Source organism: Myiozetetes cayanensis, unplaced genomic scaffold, assembly GCF_022539395.1.
Source record: "Myiozetetes cayanensis isolate MyiCay16 unplaced genomic scaffold, myiCay2020 scf19, whole genome shotgun sequence".
Taxonomy (NCBI): domain Eukaryota; kingdom Metazoa; phylum Chordata; class Aves; order Passeriformes; family Tyrannidae; genus Myiozetetes; species Myiozetetes cayanensis.
The window spans coordinates 11,501,228-11,525,007 of NW_026087400.1; the positions used below are offsets into that span (position 1 = coordinate 11,501,228).

At 44.4% G+C, this 23,780-nt stretch overlaps 1 protein-coding gene across 14 annotated transcripts in view; it reads right to left on the reverse strand.

The window, feature by feature from the left end:
- The window catches only part of PTPRT (protein tyrosine phosphatase receptor type T), a 432,724-nt gene that overhangs the window by 78,224 nt on the left and 330,720 nt on the right, over window positions 1–23,780 (reverse strand). For 8 of the 14 annotated variants that reach the window (XM_050313547.1, XM_050313541.1, XM_050313540.1 and 5 more), the window contains exons 12-14: window positions 16,796–17,069; window positions 8,081–8,117; window positions 3,459–3,515 (exon numbers count right to left, since the gene is read on the reverse strand). In XM_050313547.1, the coding sequence (XP_050169504.1) occupies window positions 3,459–3,515; window positions 8,081–8,117; window positions 16,796–17,069 (368 nt within the window). The remainder of the gene's footprint in view (window positions 1–3,458; window positions 3,516–8,080; window positions 8,118–16,795; window positions 17,070–23,780) is intronic. The other 6 variants (XM_050313551.1, XM_050313552.1, XM_050313550.1 and 3 more) reach the window with 2 other exon arrangements.

Below are 23,780 nucleotides of genomic sequence, written 5' to 3' on the forward strand. Positions count from 1 at the left end.
CTGAGATAAAGGTGGGAAAGCACCATTTTATATCCTAATCTGGAATACCAAGCAGCAGCCCCGGGCAGCAGCTGACCAGCACAAAACTGTGCACAAAGCCCATGTTTCTGTGAATCATGAGCCAACAGTGAAACAGCTCGTCAAATCTGAAAGCCACATTCCACTTTGGCTATTTCTTTGTTGTAATTCGTTAAAGAAATGAGCACCACAAAGAGCATCACTACATGTTACATCACTACACCGGTTTGCCTCCTCCAGTCGCTGAAGACTGCAAACAGCACAGGTTTAAAACCACAATGAGACAACGAGACATACTCATTTCTTCAGCAAAGCTCAAAAAGAGGGGAAAGGATGATGAGAGGCAAAAGCTTACAACCATATTCAAAGCAGAGAGAGAAGCAAAACAAAGCAGTCCAGGAGAGAAAGACAGACCAGAATTCGGATGAGGGATTTTTCAAGCTCACAGGTTGAATCTGTGGGAGGGTGAAGGTAAATACACAGCGAGGAATCAAGATCAGAATTACTAAACTGGATGAGAATTAAAAAATAGCACTAAGAGAATAATTGATTCTGGAGATTCCAGGCAAATCCACCTCAAAGGCTTTTCTTTTCTCCTCTGTTTTCTCCTCTATGTTCAGAACAGAAGCACACAATTTGTGCTAAAGGCAGATATATCGTCCCCAAGAATGAGAAGGGTTATTACATTTGCTTGAAAGAAGAGATCAGCTAAAGAGCAGCTGCTGTGATGACAACAAGTGATGGGATGGTTCGGGGGTGAGAGCAGGCTCCTATTTTAGCTCCCCACTTTTGCAGAGTTATTTAGAAACTAGCTCAATATTATAAAAATGGAAAGCAAGCAAAACCCCCATTATCACAAGTTCAAATTGACAGATGTGACTTAATTTTTGTGGGGTCCAAAACAGACACAGGGAGATCAATCTTTTGACTGATACGTGTGAAAACTTCACAGGGCATGACCACGTTGTGGGCATATAACACACTCATCACACCCTATTAACAAAAACTAATTAACCTTTGCATTAGTCAGTCCCCTCCAAGAAGTTACCCTGATCTCATCATGATTATAATTCAAAATCCACACCCACACCAGCTGCAGAAGCTGCAAAACCAGTGAGCAAAGTCAAGGGGTGGGTAGGACACAAATACTGAAATAAAACCACCTTTCGAACCTGACTGGTCAAAGGTGTTCCAAGTACCACAGTGGCCTACAAAAACCTACAGAAACCTACAAAAACCATGCCTGGTGAGGCTTCACCCCTGGGCTGAGTGAGCAGCATGCAAAGGAGGGCTCTGAGCCTCTCCCAGCGAGCAGGAGTCAGCTGGGCAGCGTGTCAGGGAGTCTGGACACGCTCTGCGTGTGCTGCATGAAACACCAGGAGCCTCCTGGACTCTGCCAAGTGGAAGCAGCACTTTCAGGCATGCCTGGAATGAAGACTTTTCTTTTCCTCTACAGTAATGCTACAAAGCAGTGTCTGTCACACCTGCCTCTCTCCTGATGTTATCACAGATCCTGATATTACCTGGAGTTTTTAAATGTCCAGTTCCTGGAAGAAGAAGCTCAGGCATTAATATTAACCCTGTCTCTTCTCCCCTTCTCTCCAGCTGCTTATTTTAATTGAGGAGACCAAGATTTGGGTCTGGCAGTGCAGCAGAGCTCTGGAGTAGAAAATGTTCTCTAGAAACTGGGCTGGAGTTACCAAATCCAGTTCACTGTGGCCTCATCCAGCTCTAGACCAGGTTCTGCACTAATTTAAATCTCCCTGGGAAGAGGAAGCCCTTAAAGGTGACATTTTAAATCCCTCTAAGTAAGTCTTGCTACCAAATTCACTGAAAATAAAGATGCTCACTGGGTTAATTTGCTATCCATGTGCCAGGAAGTTTGATTTATCTCCCAGTGAAGTATATTTTTCAGTAAGAGCAACATAAGTGTGTCTTTTATTAACAGCTGTGTATGGTGATACACAAAACTTGTGCTAAAAAATAACTTTTAGAACGCAGAGATTCGTTCAGGGGAAAAAACAACTGAACATTTTCATGCATTCAACTTAAAAAGTGTGATAAACCCCTCTGAAATAAATAGCACAAAACAGAATAAACCTGTCAAAGGAATAACATTCCAGTGTATTAGAAGACAAAATGCAATAACAAACAGATTTGAAGTGGGATTAGATCTGTTTAAAAAATACATTATCTGTCTACAAACCCAGACTGTATTTCAGAAAACAAAAGGAAGCCTCTTCAATGAATTTGAGGGACCAGGAGCTATTAAATGAACAGTTTTCACATGCAGCCAAACCATGTGTGAACAGGAGGAACATTTTCCCTCCTCATTTTCCACTGATTCCTTGCAGTCTCCCCCCCGCCCCAAGATTTTCCTGGACATTTTAGACCCAAACTCTTAAATGAGGTCTCAAGACTGCCCCAGGAAGTTTCCTTCTTCCAGTGCTACCAAAAAGCAGGACCTTTTTGAACCATTTGAACTTCACAGTGATCCCAGCACTTTTTTGCCCCTGTATCATCACAGCTGTCCTGAAGTGTAGCTGAAAAAACTGTTGGGTGAGGACGTCATAACTAGACAGGAATAATCATGCAGCACTGGGAGAAGAACAGGAACATTCCTACAGGAGTGTAATCCATCTCAAAACTGAAAAACCAACCCCTCCTTTCCCCTCCCTGTCCCATTAATCACATGTAACGCTGCCACATCCCAGTCAGTCATTCTGTGCTCATCAGGCCAAAGTAGAAAAAACTATTTCCCACAAGCTGATGGGATTTCCTCTCTATATTTAAATTTTCTCTACATATTCAAATTTAATGGTACTGGTCCCAGTGTTACACATGATGGGGCAAGCTGATGACACAGGGACCTCCAGGTTCAATCTGATGGAACCACAAAACCCTTGAGAAGCTCCAAACATCCCCACCTGGGATCTGTGAGCAACTTTACGTGGTGCTGCTGAGGCTCAATCCTGCAGCACCTCTGACTCCAGCAGCAGTTTCTACACAGAGGGCTTACAGAACCAAGCTTTCATTTTCCTGCCATATTTCTTCAACAGCAGCACTCAGCTGTCTAAGAATAAGTGGCATCAGCCCCAGCAAATTCTGGAGCTACTTTAATTGAAGATGCAGCTCAGCTGCATGCACGCCCAGGGGGATATTCAACCTCTGCAGAGGGGGATCTGTGGGGCTCTTCCACCACACCCAAGTGCTCCTGGGAAGATTTAAATGGTTTGATCCCCCCAGCTGACCCTCAGCACAAGCCAACATCCACCTTGGAGCTGAAGGAGTGACATATAAGGACTGTCCCCTTTTATACTGTATTGGAGCAATTATGAAAGTATTTTTCCCATGCAAAACAAATATGAAACAAGAAGTCATGAAGCTGCTCAGACCTCTGGAAGGTTGACCAGTTTTCCTTCTCCTGAACTGATAATCACCTGTGCTCAAGAGGCTGGGCGGGTTTCGTGTGGTCACCTCTTGTCTACCTATTACTGCTAAAAACAAGCAAAATGGTTCCCAGGCAGCATGCACAGAAAAAAAAACAAAAAAGGACAAAAATAAAAATGTACCTCATAATGATTATTATAGTTCCATTCTTTCATTTGCAAGAACTCACATTTTAAAGAAAGAAGAAATGAGTATCAGGAGATAAGGAACCATTAATGAGCCCTCTGCCTTGGTTTCAATTACACTGTGAAATTAATTTAATGCACTTTAAGAATATAAGAGGTAATCGCTCCCTCTTGGTAAGAGGTTGCAATTTTCTCTAATAAAATGTCAATATAAATATGTTGCTTTAAGACAGGGAGAACAAGTCAGTTAATTCAGAAAGAATGGGACATATTAAAACAAATGCTATCAAGGAAACCAAATGGCAAAACCAATAAATAAACTGCCTGAATGAAAACTGTATGGCAGAGAGCTGGTAAATTGGGGTTTAATTAGAAACTTATTTTTAAAGAGCGTTTTATGCTAATGAGATGCATCCAAGTGACTAATGCTGTGAAAGATGACATTACTCCAGTAATTTAAAAAAAGAGGAGTAGCCCATGTGAGGAGGGAAGTGGCAAGAAATCCGAGAGCAATGAATCTGAAAATAAATACATATGTAGATACAAAAGGTTAATAATGCTTGTGGATTTCAAACATGCTGGCAAAGTGTGGGATGGGCTGCACAGACTGGACAAACGCAGGGAGCTTTCTGATGGATCGTCAAATGGCACCACAGCAAAGGCTGACAGGGAGTCCCTGCCACCAGCCCTTCCCACAGGCATCAGCCAACTCCTGTATGGAAGCACTGGATGGAAGGAAAGGAGCTCACAGATGTGCTACCCCATGTCTACAAAACACGTCCTGACCCAGCTGAGGATCTACCAGCCCTGCTTTGAAGGATTCCATGACCTGATGCTCTGAAATGCTGACCCTGTCCCCACCTCCTGACATTTCATAACCCCATACAGAAAGATTTGAGAGCTTTTCCTTGCTACCACAAGAACCACATTCATCTAACCAGAAGCAGCACACAAGGAACCATGCAGAGGGTGAAGCCCCAGGGAGCTGGGAAGCAGCTCCTGTGTGGGGCGAACTGGAAAGGGGTCGATCTGAACAGCCTATTTCTTGCTAAAAGAGCAAAGAAAACTGGGAAACCTCCAAAACTTCCTGTAATGGACTAAAACTCTTTTTAAAGAGCTCTCTGCTTTCATTTCCTTGGAGTTGAGGCAATGGGACATACAAAGCAAATTGGCTCCCAGGCTGCTGGAGGAGCGGAACAGCCTCGTGTGTCTCTCCAGTAATTAAAGCGACTCAGCTTCTGAACAGGTGCCTTGCAGCAACACCCAAGATGTGTTATAATCCCCCAGTAACACATGCCTAACACATTTCACTGCCTAATTACTCCCACACTCACGTTTAGTGCCCTTGTTAATCCAGCACTTCAAGAGAATACTTGCCTTGCTTAAACACGTCTCGATCCTAATCTTCCTGTCACTGGTGTAAATCAGGACCCATTTCACTAGTGTTAATGGAGCTGCTGCAGTGTCAAAAGTCTAGGAATGGAAAAATTAGGCCTAGATCCCAAATGAACATTTAGTCTGGCACTAGAAGTATGTATTTATTTTCTTGCACCAAAACAAAATATGTTTTTTTCTCTGGTACCAACTCAAAGCAGAGCTTTTAAGAGCTGTCAATGCCATGATTAATCCTGATTCCAAATAAGGTGGTTTTTCTCCCCAGATTCCTATAAAGACATCACAGTGGTATCCTCACTAGCAGCTCTCTTGGTTTTGTTCAAGGCAGACTACAGGTTTGCTCATTGTATCCTCAGCAAGACAGCAATGCAAATAAAGGTGAATGCAGGGCAATGCCATTAAGGATAATCAATATAATGAGCAGACAGCAGACAGCACAGACACAGTAGGGCATCTAGAACATCCCAGAAACCAGCCTTTGATCAGGACACAAGGTAATTACAGTTTTGGGGGTGTCTCTGTGCATTGCCACACAGCAGAGAGAGGGCAGATACGACCCCCCTCTTTCAGGGGCTGGGATGGGCAGTGCCTGAGTCCTTCTGTTTATAGGGAGTTAATGTATGGTGGGAATTCAGCCTCATGACAGAGGGAAATCTGAAACTACGGGAAAGCTCTGAACCACACTGCTCAGCTATTGCTCAGCTGCTGACACTGCCCAGGTGGCAGCAATGGCAGGGACTGTTCTCAGCACCACAAATCCACTTGGGATGCTGCCGTGCTTGGGAGCTGCAACCAGCACTGCCCCTCTGAAGAGCCCAAACCGCATAAAATCAGCCCCAGCTGGATATTCCAGTGTCCATGCTAATGGTCAGGCTCTGAGAAGTACAACATTGCAAATTCAGAGTGAGGACAAGAGGAAAAGAAAAGGAATTTGCACAGAGATTTCTGCACTCCACGTACAGGAATAAGATATCTGCCCATAAATCAAAAGTGATATGAATTGAGACAGCGACAACAAACACTAGAACTGCCATCATTTCTTGTCCTTTTCCATTCATGTCAACAAAGAAAAATCCTCAAGAATAATATGACCAAAAAGCAGTGGCTTTAGACATCCTCAGGCTCTACACATCTCTTTTGTATCTCTTATTAAATTAACACTAGCAAGAGATAATTTTTAAAAAAAGATGCAGTATTCAGAAACAACAGAATGAGGGTGGCTTATTGACTCTTCCTGTGACCTAACAGGTTAATGAAAACTAAATCAGTTTGCAGAAGACAACAGAAGGTCAAACACTTTGGGGACACTTTTCTCAGGTACCCAAATCAGACAGTGCAAACCAAAAACCCAGAATGGGATTTTCCAAGCTATGTAAGTTTTTATTTCCCCTTGAACAGTCACAGAGCAAATATCTTTCCTGACAGCATGACAACATTCTTCCACCAGCTCCAGAGAAACAAATGAGTGAAACAGGAAGAACTACAGGTTTCCAAAAATTAATTAATCCAGTATCTCTGATCTCAGGAGGAGACTTCTAGTCATGCTTTTGGAAAACCTTGTGGAGCCACATTTCACCCATTCTTGTCTTAGTTCTGCTCTTGCCCTTTCTACCACCAGAAAGCCAAAACCAGGTATTTGAAATGGTCACACCACTACCAGCTGGAAAAGCTGAGAGGAAGGAGACACATAGACTGAGACACACAGAATGTTTGTAACCCAGAGAATGAATTGAATTAAAGATTTTACAGGGAACTTTTAAAAAGGAAAGGAACAAGAGGATATGGGGAACACCAGAGCCACAGATGAGAAGGAGAAAGGGGAGAAATGGCTCATCCTCCTTATGTTTCAGTGGTGACACAACTTCTTACAGCCCCACCAGTTTGTGTACTGGGTCTCAGCAGCGGAAAACAGCTGCACAGGTGGGGACTTCATGCAGCACCTGCCATCCCAGGGCACAGCTTTCTGAGACAGCCTGGCATGTCTCCATAGGAAGACAGATAAAGCCCTTTTCTGCTACCCAGCAAAATGATAGATGGGGCTTCTCTGCAAGTGCAGGTGCAGAAGGGATCAGCAGAAAGTGCCTTGAAGTCATCAACTTCAGCCACAAATCACAAAGGAGCGAAAGGAATGGGAAAAATGGGCTGGTGCCTCAAAGGATTTCTGGGTTCCTGCCAATTTGGGTGAACTGTCAAAAGCCTCCACAGGCAGCAATGCAGGTGCTTCACATTCCAGCAAGGCAGCAAGAGCACAAGCTGGCAACCCTAAGTTTTGGAACTGGAGAGTCACTTGTAGCACAGCCCATGGCAAATCACCCCAGCATCTCCTTACAGCTCATTTTGAGGCTACAACATGTGTTGGGGGAGATCTTTTTACAGCTATTCCTCCGTGTTACAAGTAAATTGGTTTCTGACATATTTTCTGGCAAAGTAGCCCCTGGGGTGATTTTGAAATCTTTACAAGAGTTGTTAAAAGCAACTGTGAACTCCAAGAAGGAGCTCGGACTTTGTCAACGTTGCTCCCTCAAGAGCTACACCTTGTGAACCAACCTGGGGCTATTTGTCTTGGGCTTGGTCATTTGGGCCAGTCTGGGCTGTTCTGAGCCAACCACCGTGAAAACAAGCAATGCACTCTACTAGTTTGTTGAATTATACCATGAAAGTGGTGTGATGTAAGAATTGTGCCCTGGTGTGTTCGAGGTGAGGCTTATGGCAGATCTCCTCTTATCTGCTTTGTACAGTTGCAGAGAGAACGAATTTAGCAGGAACTTAATGTCACTTTTCCAGTGATGTTCTGCCAGCAGCAAGAACAGTCCTGGGGACAGAAAAGCAGCCGACAGAACAAGGGAAAGGAGGAACCACAGAAAAAGATACCTCGTGTTAAAAAAGTAACAAAGGTCACAAATACAGTGGAGTGGTTCTGGAAATTGTTGCTCTGCCTTTGTAATCTTCCTTAAAACAAAAAAACAAAAGGAAAAAAAGACAAAGAAATAAAGAGGCTGGTTCTTTGGATAGTGACTGTAATCAAGTTGTGCCACCACTGCAGTTTTAACATTACTGGCATTGTGCTTTGCAGGAAAGAGAGACCCACATACCTTTTGTTGCCAGCCGGACACAGTTGATTTTTGTTTCCTGAAAAATAAAAGCAGAGAAAAAAAAAACATATAGGAAAACATCAAGGTGTGCAATTTGCCCATCTACAATAAACACACATTCCTCCATCTTTCCAAAAAAAAAAACCACCAAGGTCTGATTGCAAAACCCACTCCATCCTATTGGACTTGCCTACAGCTGGTTCTCTAAATGTTGAGAAGCTGAGAGTGACAACACGTTTCTCCACGCTCAGGGTGTGAGTGATGGGTCCCATGTAACTGCCTGATTAGCTAATAGAATTTACCAGCTAAATGACCTGCTCTGTAATAGACTGACAAGCTCTGGGTCAAAAGTACATGCAACTGTACATCTAATTTTCATGCACCATTACTGCAAATTTCGCAAATTGGGTATTTATTTAAACACATGGCAAACAGACACCGAAGGACTCATTTGAATATTCCAGCCCTGTGGATGTGAAGCCCAGCACTGCTGTGCAGCTGCCTCTGCCAAAGGAGCTGGTCTAACAACCCTCTCCACTGCAGCTCTTCCTTGCAGAGCTGGGATAAAACCCAACCCTTTGTGTTCAGTCCAGCTTGGACTGTGCAGGGCTGCAGGAACAGGAGTTTGGACGGGAACAGCGGTGTTGTATTTGGCTTCACTACCAGCTCAAACAGGTCACCTCCACTGCAAACACATCCTTTCTGCTATCCCCAGCTCCTCATTCCACAGCCCTTCTTGGCAGGGGCTGCTGCTGTCCGACACACTTTTTCCATCCAAATGGGAATGTGTTGCTTTGGTTAAAGACCTGGCAGCTGCAGGGGTTTGGGAGCACTTTCTGCCTGTACGCGCTCTTGTACAAGTCTCAGGTGTAACAAACGCTGCATAAATTACCGTGGGTAACAAAGCTGCATTAATATGGATGCTGCGGGTGCTCTGGAAACAACAGCCCAGCAATGCACTGCTGAGCACCTCCTTCCATCATCCAACAACTGCACAAACCCTGGGAAAGTCTGAACTGGCTCTTGGAGAAAATCTGAACCATCTGTGACAGATTGGCCCTGGCCGGAGCAGACACACACACAGCCCCACCGTGCCTTTCTCCTCACACTTACACTGCACAGAGGAAGGGGATTGCAGGACCCATGCTGGGAAACAGTGGGAATCACAAGAGTAATTCCCTCTGATCCCTTTCTATGATGCTTTAAGATACCAGCCAGCCACACTACCTGGATACAAACTGTGTGTAGTCTAGAAACAACCGCTAGAAACAACCAGATATCCAGAAGAACAAAGTTTCCCCTTGGTCTTGCGCTCAGATTCTCTTCTGGAATTCCTGGATCCCCAAGGACAATCCCTGTCTATTAAGGACATCCTTTCCCAGCCATACAGCTGGGTCCAGAGTGGGACTCGATCCCTGTTATCCCAGCAAACCAGAGACATCTCTCTTTGGTGTGCTGAATCCTCTCTCCCTCCAAAATCAACCTCCCTATGCAACCATTGGCAATGTAAAGTCACCAGAGCTTTACAGAGAGCTCCCCATTCCTCTCTGCCTCCTGTACAATCTGTTTGAATGGCCATTCATTCTGGAAATTCAAAGTCTTTACTGCAAGTGGTGATCTGTGAAGCAGGAAAAACACAGCTTTGTTTTCAGAGCACAGTCTCCACACGTAATGCTGGGAACTGTAGGACACACAGATCCTGAGGTGGCTTCTGATCTACAATAAGGTGAGCTGGAAAATCAGTGATGAAAAGTACAATACAAAATATCCAGACAGCATTTTTGCAGTCTACAGATAGGTGGGCACTTCCTCACGTTTTGCTGAGGAAACTTTCCCTGTGTATTTGTGGCTTTCTGCTGGTTTCAAAGTGTAACATGAAAGGTGGAGAAGTTAGTCCATGCTGAGAAAAGAAGAGTGGAGAAAACAAAAAACCAAGGTCTTGTTAATGGTGCTGGAACTGTCCTCGCTTGAGAATGTGTGTATTCCTGCAGGACACCTCCTGTGGGGTGATTTGGGATGACAGGATGCAGGCTGGGCTGTTTGCATACATCCCCCCCTGGCTGCATTTAGCACAACCACAGTTATCAGGAGACCACGACCTGGCACTGCCAAAAGCAAGGGCAAGCAATCACTGGAGGAACAGTCCAGACATCTGGACTTCAGGGCTTCATCTCAAATTGCACCTTCTGGGAAGGAAAATATAAAAGAACCTGCACAGACACCAGGCACTCACCTCCCAGGGTGCTAAAGGTTAAAGACTTGAACTTAGTCCATATTCCTGATTAGGGCTGATTATTCCACTGATTGCCATTAACCCTTTCACTGATCACCCCACTGCTCACCCCTTTGGTGCCTCATAAAAATAAAATCTCTTTAAATTTACTCTATTTTAATTTGATTAGTGCTGAGAATTGTAAGTTTGCATGAGCTTTTCTAACAGGGAACAGAATAAATAAATACACTTCCCTTCCCCCCCCCCCCAAAAAAAGGCAGTAAAACCACTGTCCCACAATCATGTTTGTTTTCTGAATAATATTACTTTTGCTTCAGACAAGGTGCTTTCCTGTACACATTAAAGTAAGATGCTTCTCTTCAGCCACTAGCAAAACAGGAATAAACAATGCAGGTAATTCTCAAAAATCCATCCAGACTGCTTAAAGCAACGACAGGAAAAACAATTAAATACATGGTTAATAATAGAAGTTTTAGTAAAACAAAGCCAATTTCCCCAAAATTTCAGTCTCTGTGTTGTTTCTGAACATTCTTTCAAATGCTGTGATACTTAATTCCCATTTTATGATATCACAGAAGTTTTACAAGGCCTTATATGTCTACAACAATATTAGAGATGACCTGAGACCCTGCATATTCAGCTTATGCATTTCATATTACAGCTGAAGTCACAGCAATAATTTAAATTAAGATGCCAGTAGCACTACTACTTTGGCTCTGTATCTCTGCCAGGTTAAGGCAGAGATTTTATATCCAAACAGCAGCAGAACAATGCAGGCATATTTTAACTGAGATCCTGGAATAGGAAAACACTTCATGAATACATCCTACAGCTCTTGATCCAACCCTCATTTTCCAACATGCTCCATATCCAGAAAGCTCAGTGTGTAATAAGCCCATCCAATTGTTTACTGGAACATAAATTTGTGTCAATTTGTCTTCTGGAGCCTCCTCCCATATGAATAAAGATGATTATGGTGTACCCTCGCTCAAGGCTGAATCCTGGCTATATTTTTAAGTCCACACAATACGAGGCCTGTGCTTTGGAGTCTGTGTTTTTGAGCCTGTTCCTGGAGGGAAGAGCTGGACCTGCCACCAGCATGACCTGGGAACCCTCTGGAGAGAAGGCAGGCTGTGCTGGGGAGCTGGGTAAGCCCTCTCTGCCAACACAGCCTTCAAGCTGCACACCATGAGCCTGTTTTAGCATCCCCCTGCATTTTCAGGGCTTTTTAAAATGTTCTTTTAATACAGCTTGTTTCTTCCTTTTTAGAAGCAAAGGAGCTGCTGCTGTCTACTAATTACTGAGATTTTTAAATGCACATTTCTCTGAAGTGAAAGGGATGGTAACAAGACAAGTTCTGCCTCTGTCTCTTCAGTGTTTGGATGGGAACAATTTTCTGCAGGAAAGGGCTCTGAGGGCAGCAGGACATATGTTTATGTGACAGCTGCGTCTTCACAACCTAAAAGGGCACAGGATTTTTTTTTTCCCCCCCTTCTCTTTTAAACTGACAGCTTGCTGTTTACAGACTACGAACAACAATAAAAGCAGCAAAGCTTTTTCATCCATCTGTTTTCACACCCACCATTTTTCCTTTCCTTTACTGTTATTACGACTTTACAGTAGTTAAACAGTGCAGAGCCACCTGCCAGCACCAGTGGGACCTGCTCTCCCCAGAAGCACCACTGGGGCTGCCCTGCAACAGGCACAGTTTCATCAGGCAGCTCAAACTGGGGACAGGCAATTTGAAGTGCACAGACCAGACAAGCAATCACCCCTCTCCCCCTTGGCCTCAGTTTCAGCTGTAGTTCCCCACATCCCAGAGCTATGCATGGACCATCCTTGTTGGCAACCTGCTTCCCACGGGATAGAAACCATGGTTTTGTCCAGTGGACATCCTGAAGAATTGGTTTTGAGGTCCTCAGCAGATTGGGGAGCTCTAGGTTTTGTGTTTCTTTTTTTATCCCATTGAATCCGATGGTTTGCTGTCTTGAAATAAATCATGTGCATGTGTCTGTGCAGGGTCCCCTGTAATTTCTATTGCCAGCTCTAGGAAACTCCAAGTTCCTCCCAAGAGTCAAAGCAAAATCTAGTATTGCCTTCCCAATTATCAGCTATTTTTATTACCTCTGTCATTTGGAGAAGGGAGGTTTAACAAAGTGCTTAGGGCTTTTATTATTTCCCATAGGAAGTTATTTCGATGACCTACAGTTGATGTTGAATATCCCACTCCTCCCAACTTCTCAAATGTAGGTTTGGAGGTAGGGTTGGAGGATTTTATTTACATCCAGAGAACACTCAGGTCCACATACTCTGGTCAACCAGATGTGGAAACAGGGGCTTACAGGGACTTAAGTGTTTCCACAGCTGCTTTATTTCTGCCCCAGCAGCTCCAACATGAGATCAAAAAGGAGTAAAGGTAAGTGGACAAACTGTACACCCAAAATCTACTGAACACAGAGCTCCCCAGAGCTGGTTAATAGCTCACAGAAGCGATGCAGGCAGCCTTGGTGCCACTTCATTTTTCAGAGCAGAGCTTGTGCTGAACTGAAGTACCTCCCTGTTTTTTCCCTGGCCATCTCCCTAGGGATAAATGCCACCTCTCTGCTGGCAGCTCTATCCACACCTCCAAAATGTCCCAGAAGAAGAATGTTGTGTACAGCGAGTAGACCTGTCAGCATCTAGAAATCCAGCCTGAAGTCCCCTGATAATAATGAGCTGCCCGGCTGTGCATGTAGTACAAGTCATTAGAGAGGCAAAAAATCAATCAGAATCTCTGTGGAGTCCATCATTCCCTCAAAAAATAATATTCTCATTGATTCCCGCAGTGCTACTTTTCACAATTCTGGGCTGAAACATCAGTCACCTGTTGGACCACCAGGCTGGAGCAGCAGCTGGCAGCACCCCCCACATCATCCCAGCTGTGTTCCAAGGGCTCCTGCTCATCTCCCAGTTAGAGGAGAAATGGCCAAGAGTTATTGATTGCAACTGGGCTGTTACAGATCTCATTTTAACTCAGTGAGCTGAAATGCAACTCCAGGAAGGATTTTTAGGGAGCTCTGGTTTCTGAGCTGCTCAAAAATTCAGGCAGGCTTCACACAGCAGCCAAAAATTCTCCCCATCTGAGCATGCTGCTGGATCAGTAGCCAGAGACTGTCACCTGCAGTGACCCAGATAAAGAACCTGGGGACAATAAAACCTGCAACATCTCACTTGGATTATTAAACCAGTATGAGGATAAGAAAGGATAAGGGATAACACAGTGTTGCCAACCTGGCCTCACCTTTCAGAGGGATAAACACTGACAGGGCTGGTGTTTTAAAGGGGCTGAGCTCAGAGAGGCTTTTCAGAGGAGGAAACCTTCATGCTCTGTCAGGCAGCCATCTGTGGCAGGTGGCACCAGGACAACCAGCAAACACCAGATAACTACCTGGATGGTACACAGTGTGTGTGGAGATCCTGCCAGAGCACAGCCCAGCCTTGTGTCCAGCCTTCCTCACTCCTAACAACTGAGCAGTAACTAAGGGTGCTTCTCACCCCCACAGCTTGAAATTTCTGTGCCCCTTTTCTCTTCCCCCCCTGCTTTTACTTCTAACTCCGACATGTTTCAGCTCAGCATCTGGCTTTCAACAGTCCCCAGGAGGGAAGTTCACACAGTTTGGAAGTGTTTTGTATAACAGAGCTGACAGCCATTCTGTCTCACACGTGTTGTGCTCAGTCCCCTGTCTGGAGGCAGCACCACACTGACCAAACTGCACCCAGCTATCCACCAGCGACAGCTACTTCATTCAAACTCTCAAAGACACAAAACATCGCACAAGAGAAGGCAGAAAAGCTCGTGATCTGCTTCTGCAGCAATTTGCCACACTTGTTTTGCATCCAGCTGTTAATTATGTTCCTTTCACTGTAACAATCCCAGCTAATGGCTGCAGAGCAGACGGGAACACCAAATGAGCACAGCCCTCCACGTACAGAGGAGCTGGAACAATGCAGAACTCCTGTAACACTCCTAACCTCCTCCTAATCAAGCTTTTTGACCAAATACAGACTGTTTGTTCAAATTAAGCTCTCCCCAGAGTCCTACAATTCCAAAGGAAGATGTTCTGGTTCACTGCACGAAGCCTTCTCGTTGCAGGTTCCAGGTGGGGAAAGAAATTTCATCGTTCCACAACTGTCAGTGATTAATGAAACTAGAGAATATCCTAATTAAAAAAACGAGTGGCAACATTCTGCTAAGTTTTTTCATGTGTAAGGGAACATAAGGCTCTGTTTTAACTGTGCTGAATTGTTATTGTTTCAGATTTTTTGCAGAGGTGCATTATCAAAAATCACAGAACGGTTTGGGTTGGAAGGGACCTTAAAGCCCATCTCGTTCCAACCCCCTGCCACAGAGAGAGACACCTTCCACTAGATCAGGTTGCTCCAAGCCCCATCCAGCCTGCCCTTGAACACTTCCAGGGATGGAAATCCCACGCTGCAGCCTTAATTCTTGGGAGGCTTTTTAAAGACCAGTCAAAGCTGCTCAGGTTATAGACATAAGTGAAAACCCAGACCAAAACTTACTATTTACAGCTGCAAAAGTCTGGATGCAAATTGACCCTAATGTCTGAAAAGCGGGGTTTCATGATTTTACCAAGAAACAAAAAGCTGCTCCTCTGAAGATCCATATTCCAGTCTTGCAAATACCTCTATACTTTTAGCCATAGCAGTACACTTTGAGGATATACAAGCACATAATGTAGAAAGATAAATTATTAATACAGGAGGAAATCGCCTTTCTCAAATAGGAATTTACTGTGTTTGGCAGGATACTTCTTATCCTGTCACAAACTCTGTGTTGTTGTGTAAAGACTCTTTTGATTAACTTATGCTTGAAAAGCCCTTTACAGTCCTTTACAATTCCTATTATCATCCTTTTTGGAGTCCTTAGCACCTGACATGCAGGGTGTGCTGCAACCTGCCAGCTACAGAGAGGCAGGAAAAGCAGGAACCCCCCATCAGTGCTGCCTTAATCCAGAATGCCAAGGGAAGCCTACATTTCCATTCACACAACCAGTTATGGAATATTACATTGTGCTTAAGCAAATAAAAGTTTCTTCTTCCCTGGGGATCCATTCACTGGCAATTAACTATCACACATGGGGGAACTAACCAGGAACAGACACACACACACACATATATTTCACCATTTCCTTTAGAAAGGCAAATCCAAAATTGAATTAATTGAGGAGAGCTGGAAGGAAACTGTATTGACTACAAAGGAAACCAAGGTGAAAAGCAGCACAGTGCTGAAGAGATTTTGTACTTGCCAGCCACGCAGCTGAGGCTGTGCAGGAGAATGGTGATAAATGAAGGCAGTAAAGCACTAAGATGGGCTGTGAACACTGCCTGGCACTGCCAGCTGTTAACCATGCCCAGTCCTCTGCGATGGGTGGCTGTGTTCTGGGTGTTAAATGGAGACCAAAGCCTGCCCTATTCACCTTTGATTATTTTTCTGATTTTGCTCTTTCATAGGTGGTGTCTTAGAGGATTTATCTGTGTTAAAGTAAGGTTCCTGACAGCATTGGAAAACATGCTAATGACACACTCTGCCACCCAAATTCATGATGCCAAGATAATGCTCCAAGACTTTTCATGAGGCCAGAGTGGCAAATTGTATCATGTTGTGTGATGGTGAAAAACAATTAGGGGAGTCAAAGGGGAGGAGGGTGGATGACTGCTTAGGCAGCATCTGGCCTGTACACTGGTAGCTGAACTGACCTGAAACAGGAGGGTTAGAAGGTTAGAGGGTTCCTATCCTTGACTGGAAGAGCAAAAAGACACCTCTCCTCTTCCTGTGGTGGGATGTGATCTCTTGTGGCATTATGTGCATGTCATTTGGGTCTGAGAATAGGACAGACATTTCCTGGGCAGTCTCCATTTTAAACCAAGTGTCTCAGGGTAAACACATGCAGAAATAAAGCCCAGGATATTCAGGAGGAGTCAGACATGCACGTGGTCCCCACTGCACTCCGACTTAACCGAGCTGAAACTCCCAACCACAAGTTGCACCACGATTCATATCATAAGTGCAAGCTAAAAGGTAACAAATTCATAACATCTCCTCCAAAATCACAAGCACTGTGAACTGGAGACTATCAAAACACTGCAGTTATGTCTTTTAAAAGCACAATGGCCCCTACTCTGACGTTCATGCTTACGGAAAGATTAAAAAAAAAAGGATCCAAATTCTAAGCAACTCATTTAGTAAATCACGTGGCAATTTACAGAGTCAGGCTCCTCAGCAGATTTCTCACTGGATCTAAGCATCAGAGAGGGTACTGAGTGAAGGACAAGTAATGGCCTGCTTGATTTTCATCAGATTTCTGTAAGAAGGGAGTAAGAAGGAAACGTTAAATTGGCATCCAATCGAGAAGGAAGGAGAATGATGAGCAGGACAGAGGTGGTTACACATACAGACCCAGTTCAGTTTTCTCTGCACTTACTCCATTGGCCTTGCTAAGTGCCTGGAAGTATATGCTGTAGCTTTTCAGGGGAGAAAGTGGAGCGTTCCAGTAGCCATTGTAGGTCTTGTTGTCGCCCACGGTGAAGGGCTGTGTGACAGGAAGGTTGATGGGCTTCAGCTCAGCTGCAAAGTAGTGTGGGGAGTCCAGGCTGGAGGCATTCTTGTAGCTCACTGGGACAGAGAAGCACTCAATGATGTCTGCAGCTCTCCGTGCCTTCTGCAGCTTCTCCTCCTTGACAACAAGTTGATAAACACTAGAGGGGAGAGAAGGAAGGGGAGATTAGAGCCCCAAGAGCCTTAAATATTGAGAATGTTTCCAACAAAAAAAGGAAAAGAGCAAAGCAAAGTAAGAAACACAGAGCTAAGGCATCTCAGCAAACACAGCTCTTGGCACTCCAGCAACAGTGCCCACTGAAAGTCACTGCGTGGCCAAGGTGCTGGTCTGGGCTCTGTTGACTCAGTAGAGTTAACCAAGATACACCCTGGTGAAAGTCAGAGTAGATTTCAATCATGTCACTCTTTAGGAAAAGGAGTAACTTCTAAAATATCCAGTCTAGAAAGAGTTTTTAGCGTGCTGAATATTAGAAAGAAGATACTTTCTCCTTCAGTCAGCAAGCTGAAACATGAACTGTCTGCTTGGGTGACTGAAGTTAAGGAGGCTGTGCCAGAGCCCTTTGGAAACATTTTCAGGGTGTGAGAACCACTTTAGATCAAAAAGACTCTCACATCTTCTAAAAACATCACCTTTTTTTGGCTCTCCTTCATATCTCCATGTCCACACATGGGCCCTCCCCCGTATCTGGGTGGGCAGGCTCTGGCACAGGCTGCCCAGAGAAGCTGTGGCTGCCCCATCCCTGCAAGTGTCCAAGGCCAGGTTGGACGGGGCTTGGAGCAAGCTGGGCTAGTGGAAGGTGTCCCTGCCCATGGCAGGGAGTTGAAATGAGATGACCTTTAAGTTCCCTTCCAACCCAAACCGTTCTATGATCTGTTTTTGGGATACCTGGGATATAGAGTTCCCTTCCCAATGGCAAGTCTCCTCCTACCCTTTCCCCCCCAGAAGGCTGATTTATATACTGAGCAGGTGGCTTTATAGCTCTCTCACTCCACTTTAGTTTTAAGAAACAACAACAACAACTCTTCATATTCTTTCCAACTCTCTGAAATGTTACTCCTTTTCGATTTCTGCTAGGCTTTTGGCCATTATGATATATAATAGCAATCTTGTTATTTCTAGCTTACTATTTCAGGCTCAAAGAGCCTGCAAGGCATTCAAATGCATCTGCTTTTATTAATTTTTTTTTTCCCCTCCTCAGGCAGCTCACAAAGCCCTGGAGTTCAATGCTGCCGCAGCCCAGGCAGGTTTACTGTCTGTTTAACACCACTCACCCATTTGACAAAGAGAGATTGGGCTGCAGTCATTTTACTTTGTGTCAGGCTATTCAGATGTGCTGCCCTCACCTGTCTGTGTCAGGCTGGGCCTTTGTTCACTCAGACAGGGGAGATCGATTAAAAGATTGGGAACAGCCCGCAGTGGATCATTCTCAGCCTCATTGTCGCAGAAAGACTGGTCTGGAAAATTTCTAGCATAGCAGTAGCTCATCAGTGCTCCTGTGGGAAGCAAAGTTCTGGCACCTCCAGTGAGCAAGAGTGGAACAACCCCCAGCTTTGCTTCTGAATCACCAGCCCCTCGTGCCTGCAGGGATCTGGCACACGCCCTGCTGCCAACCAGGCGGTCAGGGAAGCACTTGGAAACCATTTGGCTCCCACTGCTAGACACAAAACCAACTAATCTGTACAAGTACAACCAATTTATGAATTACTCAGTACTGAACTGCCCTTACACGGCCACTCTTGGCATTTACTAATGTATAGCAGGAGCAGCAGCTGCATGGGCTGCAGGCTTAATGATGTCCTCTCAGCGTTTTGGAAAACTTTCCTCATCCTATAGTTCATCAGAGCCTTTAATAAAGTATTTTAGACCTTCTCTGATATTTATTTTAAAATAAATAAGCAGTTTTCCAAGCAACACTTTAGGTATTATCATTGAGGGTGTAGTGGGAATTGAAAGCACAAGCCTGTTTAACACAAACCCTCTCCTCAGCTTACCAATAGCAACTCTTGGCTTGCTGGTTTGGACACTGTTTACTAATAGTATATGTTCTTACTGTGCCCTTCTCTCTGGTAATAATAATCTACACTACTGGGAAAGTTTGTCATTTTGTTTGCCAGCAATGGGCAAAACTGTAGCTGACATTTTTATGGGCGTTTGCCACACGCCTTCTAACCTAAAACCACTTGGTTTCTTTTTTATCCAATCCTAAACACTTGTGTTTTCTGGTTATAGAAAATGTTTCCTTTAGGCATATACATAAATATATATGTATAAACATATATTAACCTCCTTTAGGAGGTCTAGAGTTCCCTTGGGTTCCCTAAGGGTCACATTCATTCTCTTGGTTATCCCACTTGCAAGCCACGTCTTTGGAGAAGGGGAAGCTCCCAGGGACATGAACTGCCAGGTAACTGAGCTCCTTCCCTAATCATTAGGGCATTTACACCACTGAAGATATTCTCAGTTTCCCCCTTGACAATTCCAGTACCTGCTCCACCAGTATAGGCACTTTTTTATCGTGAGCAAGCGTTTTGACACGGAGCCTACTGACAGATACTTTTCAAACTGAACCTAGTCACAGATACTCTTTTGCCTCTATTCTTTCCCACTTAGCCATTAACACACTTCTTCCTTTCACAGGGATAACTTGCTCTTGCAGTGACCTGAAATTTTACTTTTAATGTTTATTCTTTTGAAATGAATCGAGGTGTCTCTGGAAGCACAACAGCACATTCATGAGCGTTCAGCTGAGATGTAACAGTTGTCCCGTGTGTGTTCAAGCTAAAACCTCATTCATCTCCTGCTCAAATACTGCCTCCTCTTCTCTGGAAGCAGTATCTGAGCACTGCTGTCATTGCTCCCTCTGGTTAAAAAACCTACTCTGGTGACACTTAGGATGGGTAACTGACTGCTTTTATGTCATTTTTCTCTTTGATGCCCCAGCTCACACTGACTGACACAGCACATTTATCTCTGTGTGCTTTACCTGCCTGGCTTGGGGACCATCACCCTTCAGCCTCGCTCTTTTCTGAGTCTGGTACTGGTCAAGAGTCCACTCCTAAAGGAAGTGGCCAAGTGGCCAAGAGTCTGCCTGAGTTCAAAGATTACTTTGGATTGAAGATTATCACCCTGAGCACTTGATCTCTTATCAAATTACTGCTCTGGTCTCACTTTCTGATGTTCTCATGCCAACATTTTGACCTGTCCAGTTGCTCCAGAAGGGCAGTATTCCCAGTTCCCCCCAGCTAGCACACAGACTGGCACAGACTCATTTTCTTTTTTCTGGCTTTGTTTTGCTCTTTGTCCCATGTTTTGTTTCTACCTAGGAGCAGAATTCCCTGCCTGCCTTTAGAGCATTTCCAGACATCAACTTCTCTGCTTTAACCTGTGAAGTGCTGCAAAGCACAGCGAGTGCTTCCACTCCTGCACTGAGCTGCTCTTGCAACTGTTTGCCTTTTCACCAGAGGAAAAAAACCACCAATCCTACATCCCAATGGAATTGCTGTGGGAATTCTGAGTAGCAAATGTCCAATTACCCACCCTAAAGTTTAGGCAAACCATCTGCATTATTACAACAAGCCTCAGAATAGTAAAACTAATCCCACTTTGCTCAGAAGAAGGAACTTGCTGCCATACATCACAACTCCTAAGACTGTGGTTGGGCACTAAGACTAAACTCAGTGAGTAGGATCTGCCCTTTTGCCCTGAAAGAGCATCTCAGCTCCAACCACATCTCTGGGTCAGGGCTGAGCAGGGCCAACCATTTGCAACTTGCTACAATGGACAATTTTGTACCACAGCAATGTGATTACAGCCAAGGGAAAGGAGGAGCAATTATCCCAAAAGTGGTGCTAGAGGGAAGGATCAAAAACCAAGTGGGCAATGGAAATAGGGAGGAAACGTCCAAACTATTTTAATGGCTTTTATTCTGGCTACCTGGTAGGCAGTAACACAGGTCTCCTGGGGCTCTCCCCATCTCAAGCTTCAAAGCTGCTGCTTCCAGCCCATTTCAGCTAACATGGCTTTCCTGGCAGGAATCAATACATCAGCTGCAAATGCCCAGCTGGATTCCAAAAAGTTTCAGTTTCATACATAGAAATTATATTAAGAGACAACAAAAGCAGAGCATTAAAACTCCCACAGTAGATAACAACTTCAGCGTCAATGAAATGAAAGATGGTACAGTTTTTACTACGTTTCAGTTTTTAATATTTGGCCATGTTTGGAAATACTGCAGTCAAATCCACACATGTATGGGCAGTAGAAGCAGGGGGGTTGTGCACCTAGTTCCAGGCTACCCCAAAAATGACATGAGGGGACTGGTTTCCAAACATCCACAAGCTCTGCTCTCCAGAGACCTCTCCAGGGATTCTCAAATCTGGGCCACAACCCAAATGCCTGCCTTTCTAGAAGGCTGGGGAGCTGCCTGCCCCGTGTGCAGCTGCACACTCTGATTAGAAAAAGAGGCCAAAAGTCAGTTCCTCTATAAATTTCAAAGGTCTTAGATGGATAAATCCACATCAATTTAATAGAAGCTTTTTAAAGTTTTTGACAGCTCTGTTGTAAATCACTGATAAAAGCACCCACCATAATGGGCCACGGCACAAATGTTGTCTGCAGAGGAAAAAAAGGTGCCCTTATCACCACCTGCAAGGTAATCTTTTAAATTATGAGCTCTCTATTCAGCGTGGAAAATCAACTTTCCACGTCACAGCCCCTTTCTGTGATGGAGACCTCTCTGTTTGCCTCAGGCTTCTCCTGCCCCCTGCTCTTGGTTTCTTTCTGAGGATGGACTGAGGCAGCACTTGTCCACAAACCTAGACAAGTATTTAGACCAGTCTCAAGTTCTGGATTAGGATGTGCACGAATGTGGGGAGGGAAAGCTGAGTCAGAGCTCTCCATAAAGCAGCCACCATCTGGCTGGTGCACTTTGGTGTCCTGACATGCCACTCATCAACAGGTTGAAACCTTCACTATACCCCTGATAATGGTGGGGCATATAAAAGGAATATGATATCTTTGTAACCTCACAGCAATCCACTCAACTGAATTATTAAAGATTAAAAGAAACAAAGTTTCAGCAGCTTAGTACTCCCTCTGGACCAATCTCGTTACTAAACTTCCATATCATATAAAGATTTAATATATTTTCATTTAACACATAAATTTATTATCAGCCATTTATTACTTCCCAATAATATTTTCTCCCAGGGAACAAAGAGCAGTGGCAATCAGTACAGCTTGATCTTGCAGTGCATTTTTCAGCAGACCACTGTGAGCAGGTTTTGTTGTTCATCCTAGAGAGAACTGGAACTTCTCACTTCTAGTTCAACTGAACACATCACTTTCAGAATAACTGGTTGACAGGCTACAGGAAATAACACAGCACCAAAGGGCAGGGTTTTCCTTGTTAGTAGCTATTTTAATTCAGAGAATGAAGGACAAAAAGGAGCAAATGAAGTAAGGGTGGAAAAGACTTGCACCCCTCCATAGCTGTGCCATCTGAAGGCATGCCCACTGAAGGCATGTGGGATGTAGCAGCTGACGTGGAGCTAGGCTTTGAATTTCCACTCTTGCACCTATTCTTTGGAGTTAACAGATCCACCATGTCCAAAAAGGCTCTCCAAAATCATGAATCAACCCCCAATCCTGCCTCATCAACCAACAACAGAAATGAAGAAAAGGCATGGGGTGCACACGAAGAGGGGCAAAGGTACAACAAGTAGAGGGCCCAACAACCAATTCAGCTTCTTTTCCCTTATTAACAACACAAATATTTTTAAGAAGAATGCCAACCACCCTCTGGGGGAACAACCTTTTCCTGAGATCCAACCTGGCCCTCTCCTGACACAGCTCCAGCCATTCCCTCACATCCTGCTGTTGGTCACAGAGAGCCGAGATCAGCACCTGCCCCTCGGGAGCAGCTGCAGACCCTGCTGATGACCTCAGTTTGAACACACCAAGTGCCCTCAGCTGCTCCTCATGAGGCTTCCCCTCCAGACCCTTTACCATCTCAGCAGCCTCCTTTGCATACTCTTTAATACCTTTAGATCCTTCTCATGTTGTGGCACCCAAAAGTGCCCCCAGCACTCGGGGCGAGGCTGCACCACGACAGCCCTGATGCCACCCACCCCTTTTATTTTTCTGAGAGCCAATTTTTTTTTAATTCTAACAGTTAAGCCACAGAATCCAGGCTACAGATACTTAACACCAGGTTTTTTTTATCATTTGGTTTTCCTTTTAACTTCTGATCCTGTTAAATTTGGTTGAGCCAATGTTTGTCGATATCCATGAAGGTCCATCATGTTTATTCCGACAGTAGGGAGCCCTCTCCCAGGATCCTGGAATGGGAGAAGGTTTGATGGGTTGCCTGACACCCACATTTAGAATTCACATTAGCTATTGAATGTGCATATGCTTGTTTTATGGCCAAGCTGGTTTCAGTGATGTAAACTGAGACAGGAGAGTAGCATCTTTATTTTCTCTTTCTTAGAGATATCAAAATAAAAGCCTGAATTCTACCACACAGAAAATAAGAAATAAAATAATGGGAAATTTGAAGAAAGGTACACTATACAGCCTATCCTAAAAAATTGTAAATTAAATTGTAAGTGAGATCCTTCTCACAATGTACCCCCAGCCCTCCCATGAACCTGCATACAGAGGATTTTGGAAAAAAATTCAACAAAACCCCGCTAAAGTCTAAGAAAGCTTTACGTAATATAAATTCTACTAAAATTTACAAGTACTAAAAGGATAACTGCCATAAAGCCTGATGCTGAGACTCACTGGCTCTGAGCATACTACTGCTTTCCCGTGGCTACAAGGGTGAGTATTTCCTGGCCAGGCATCT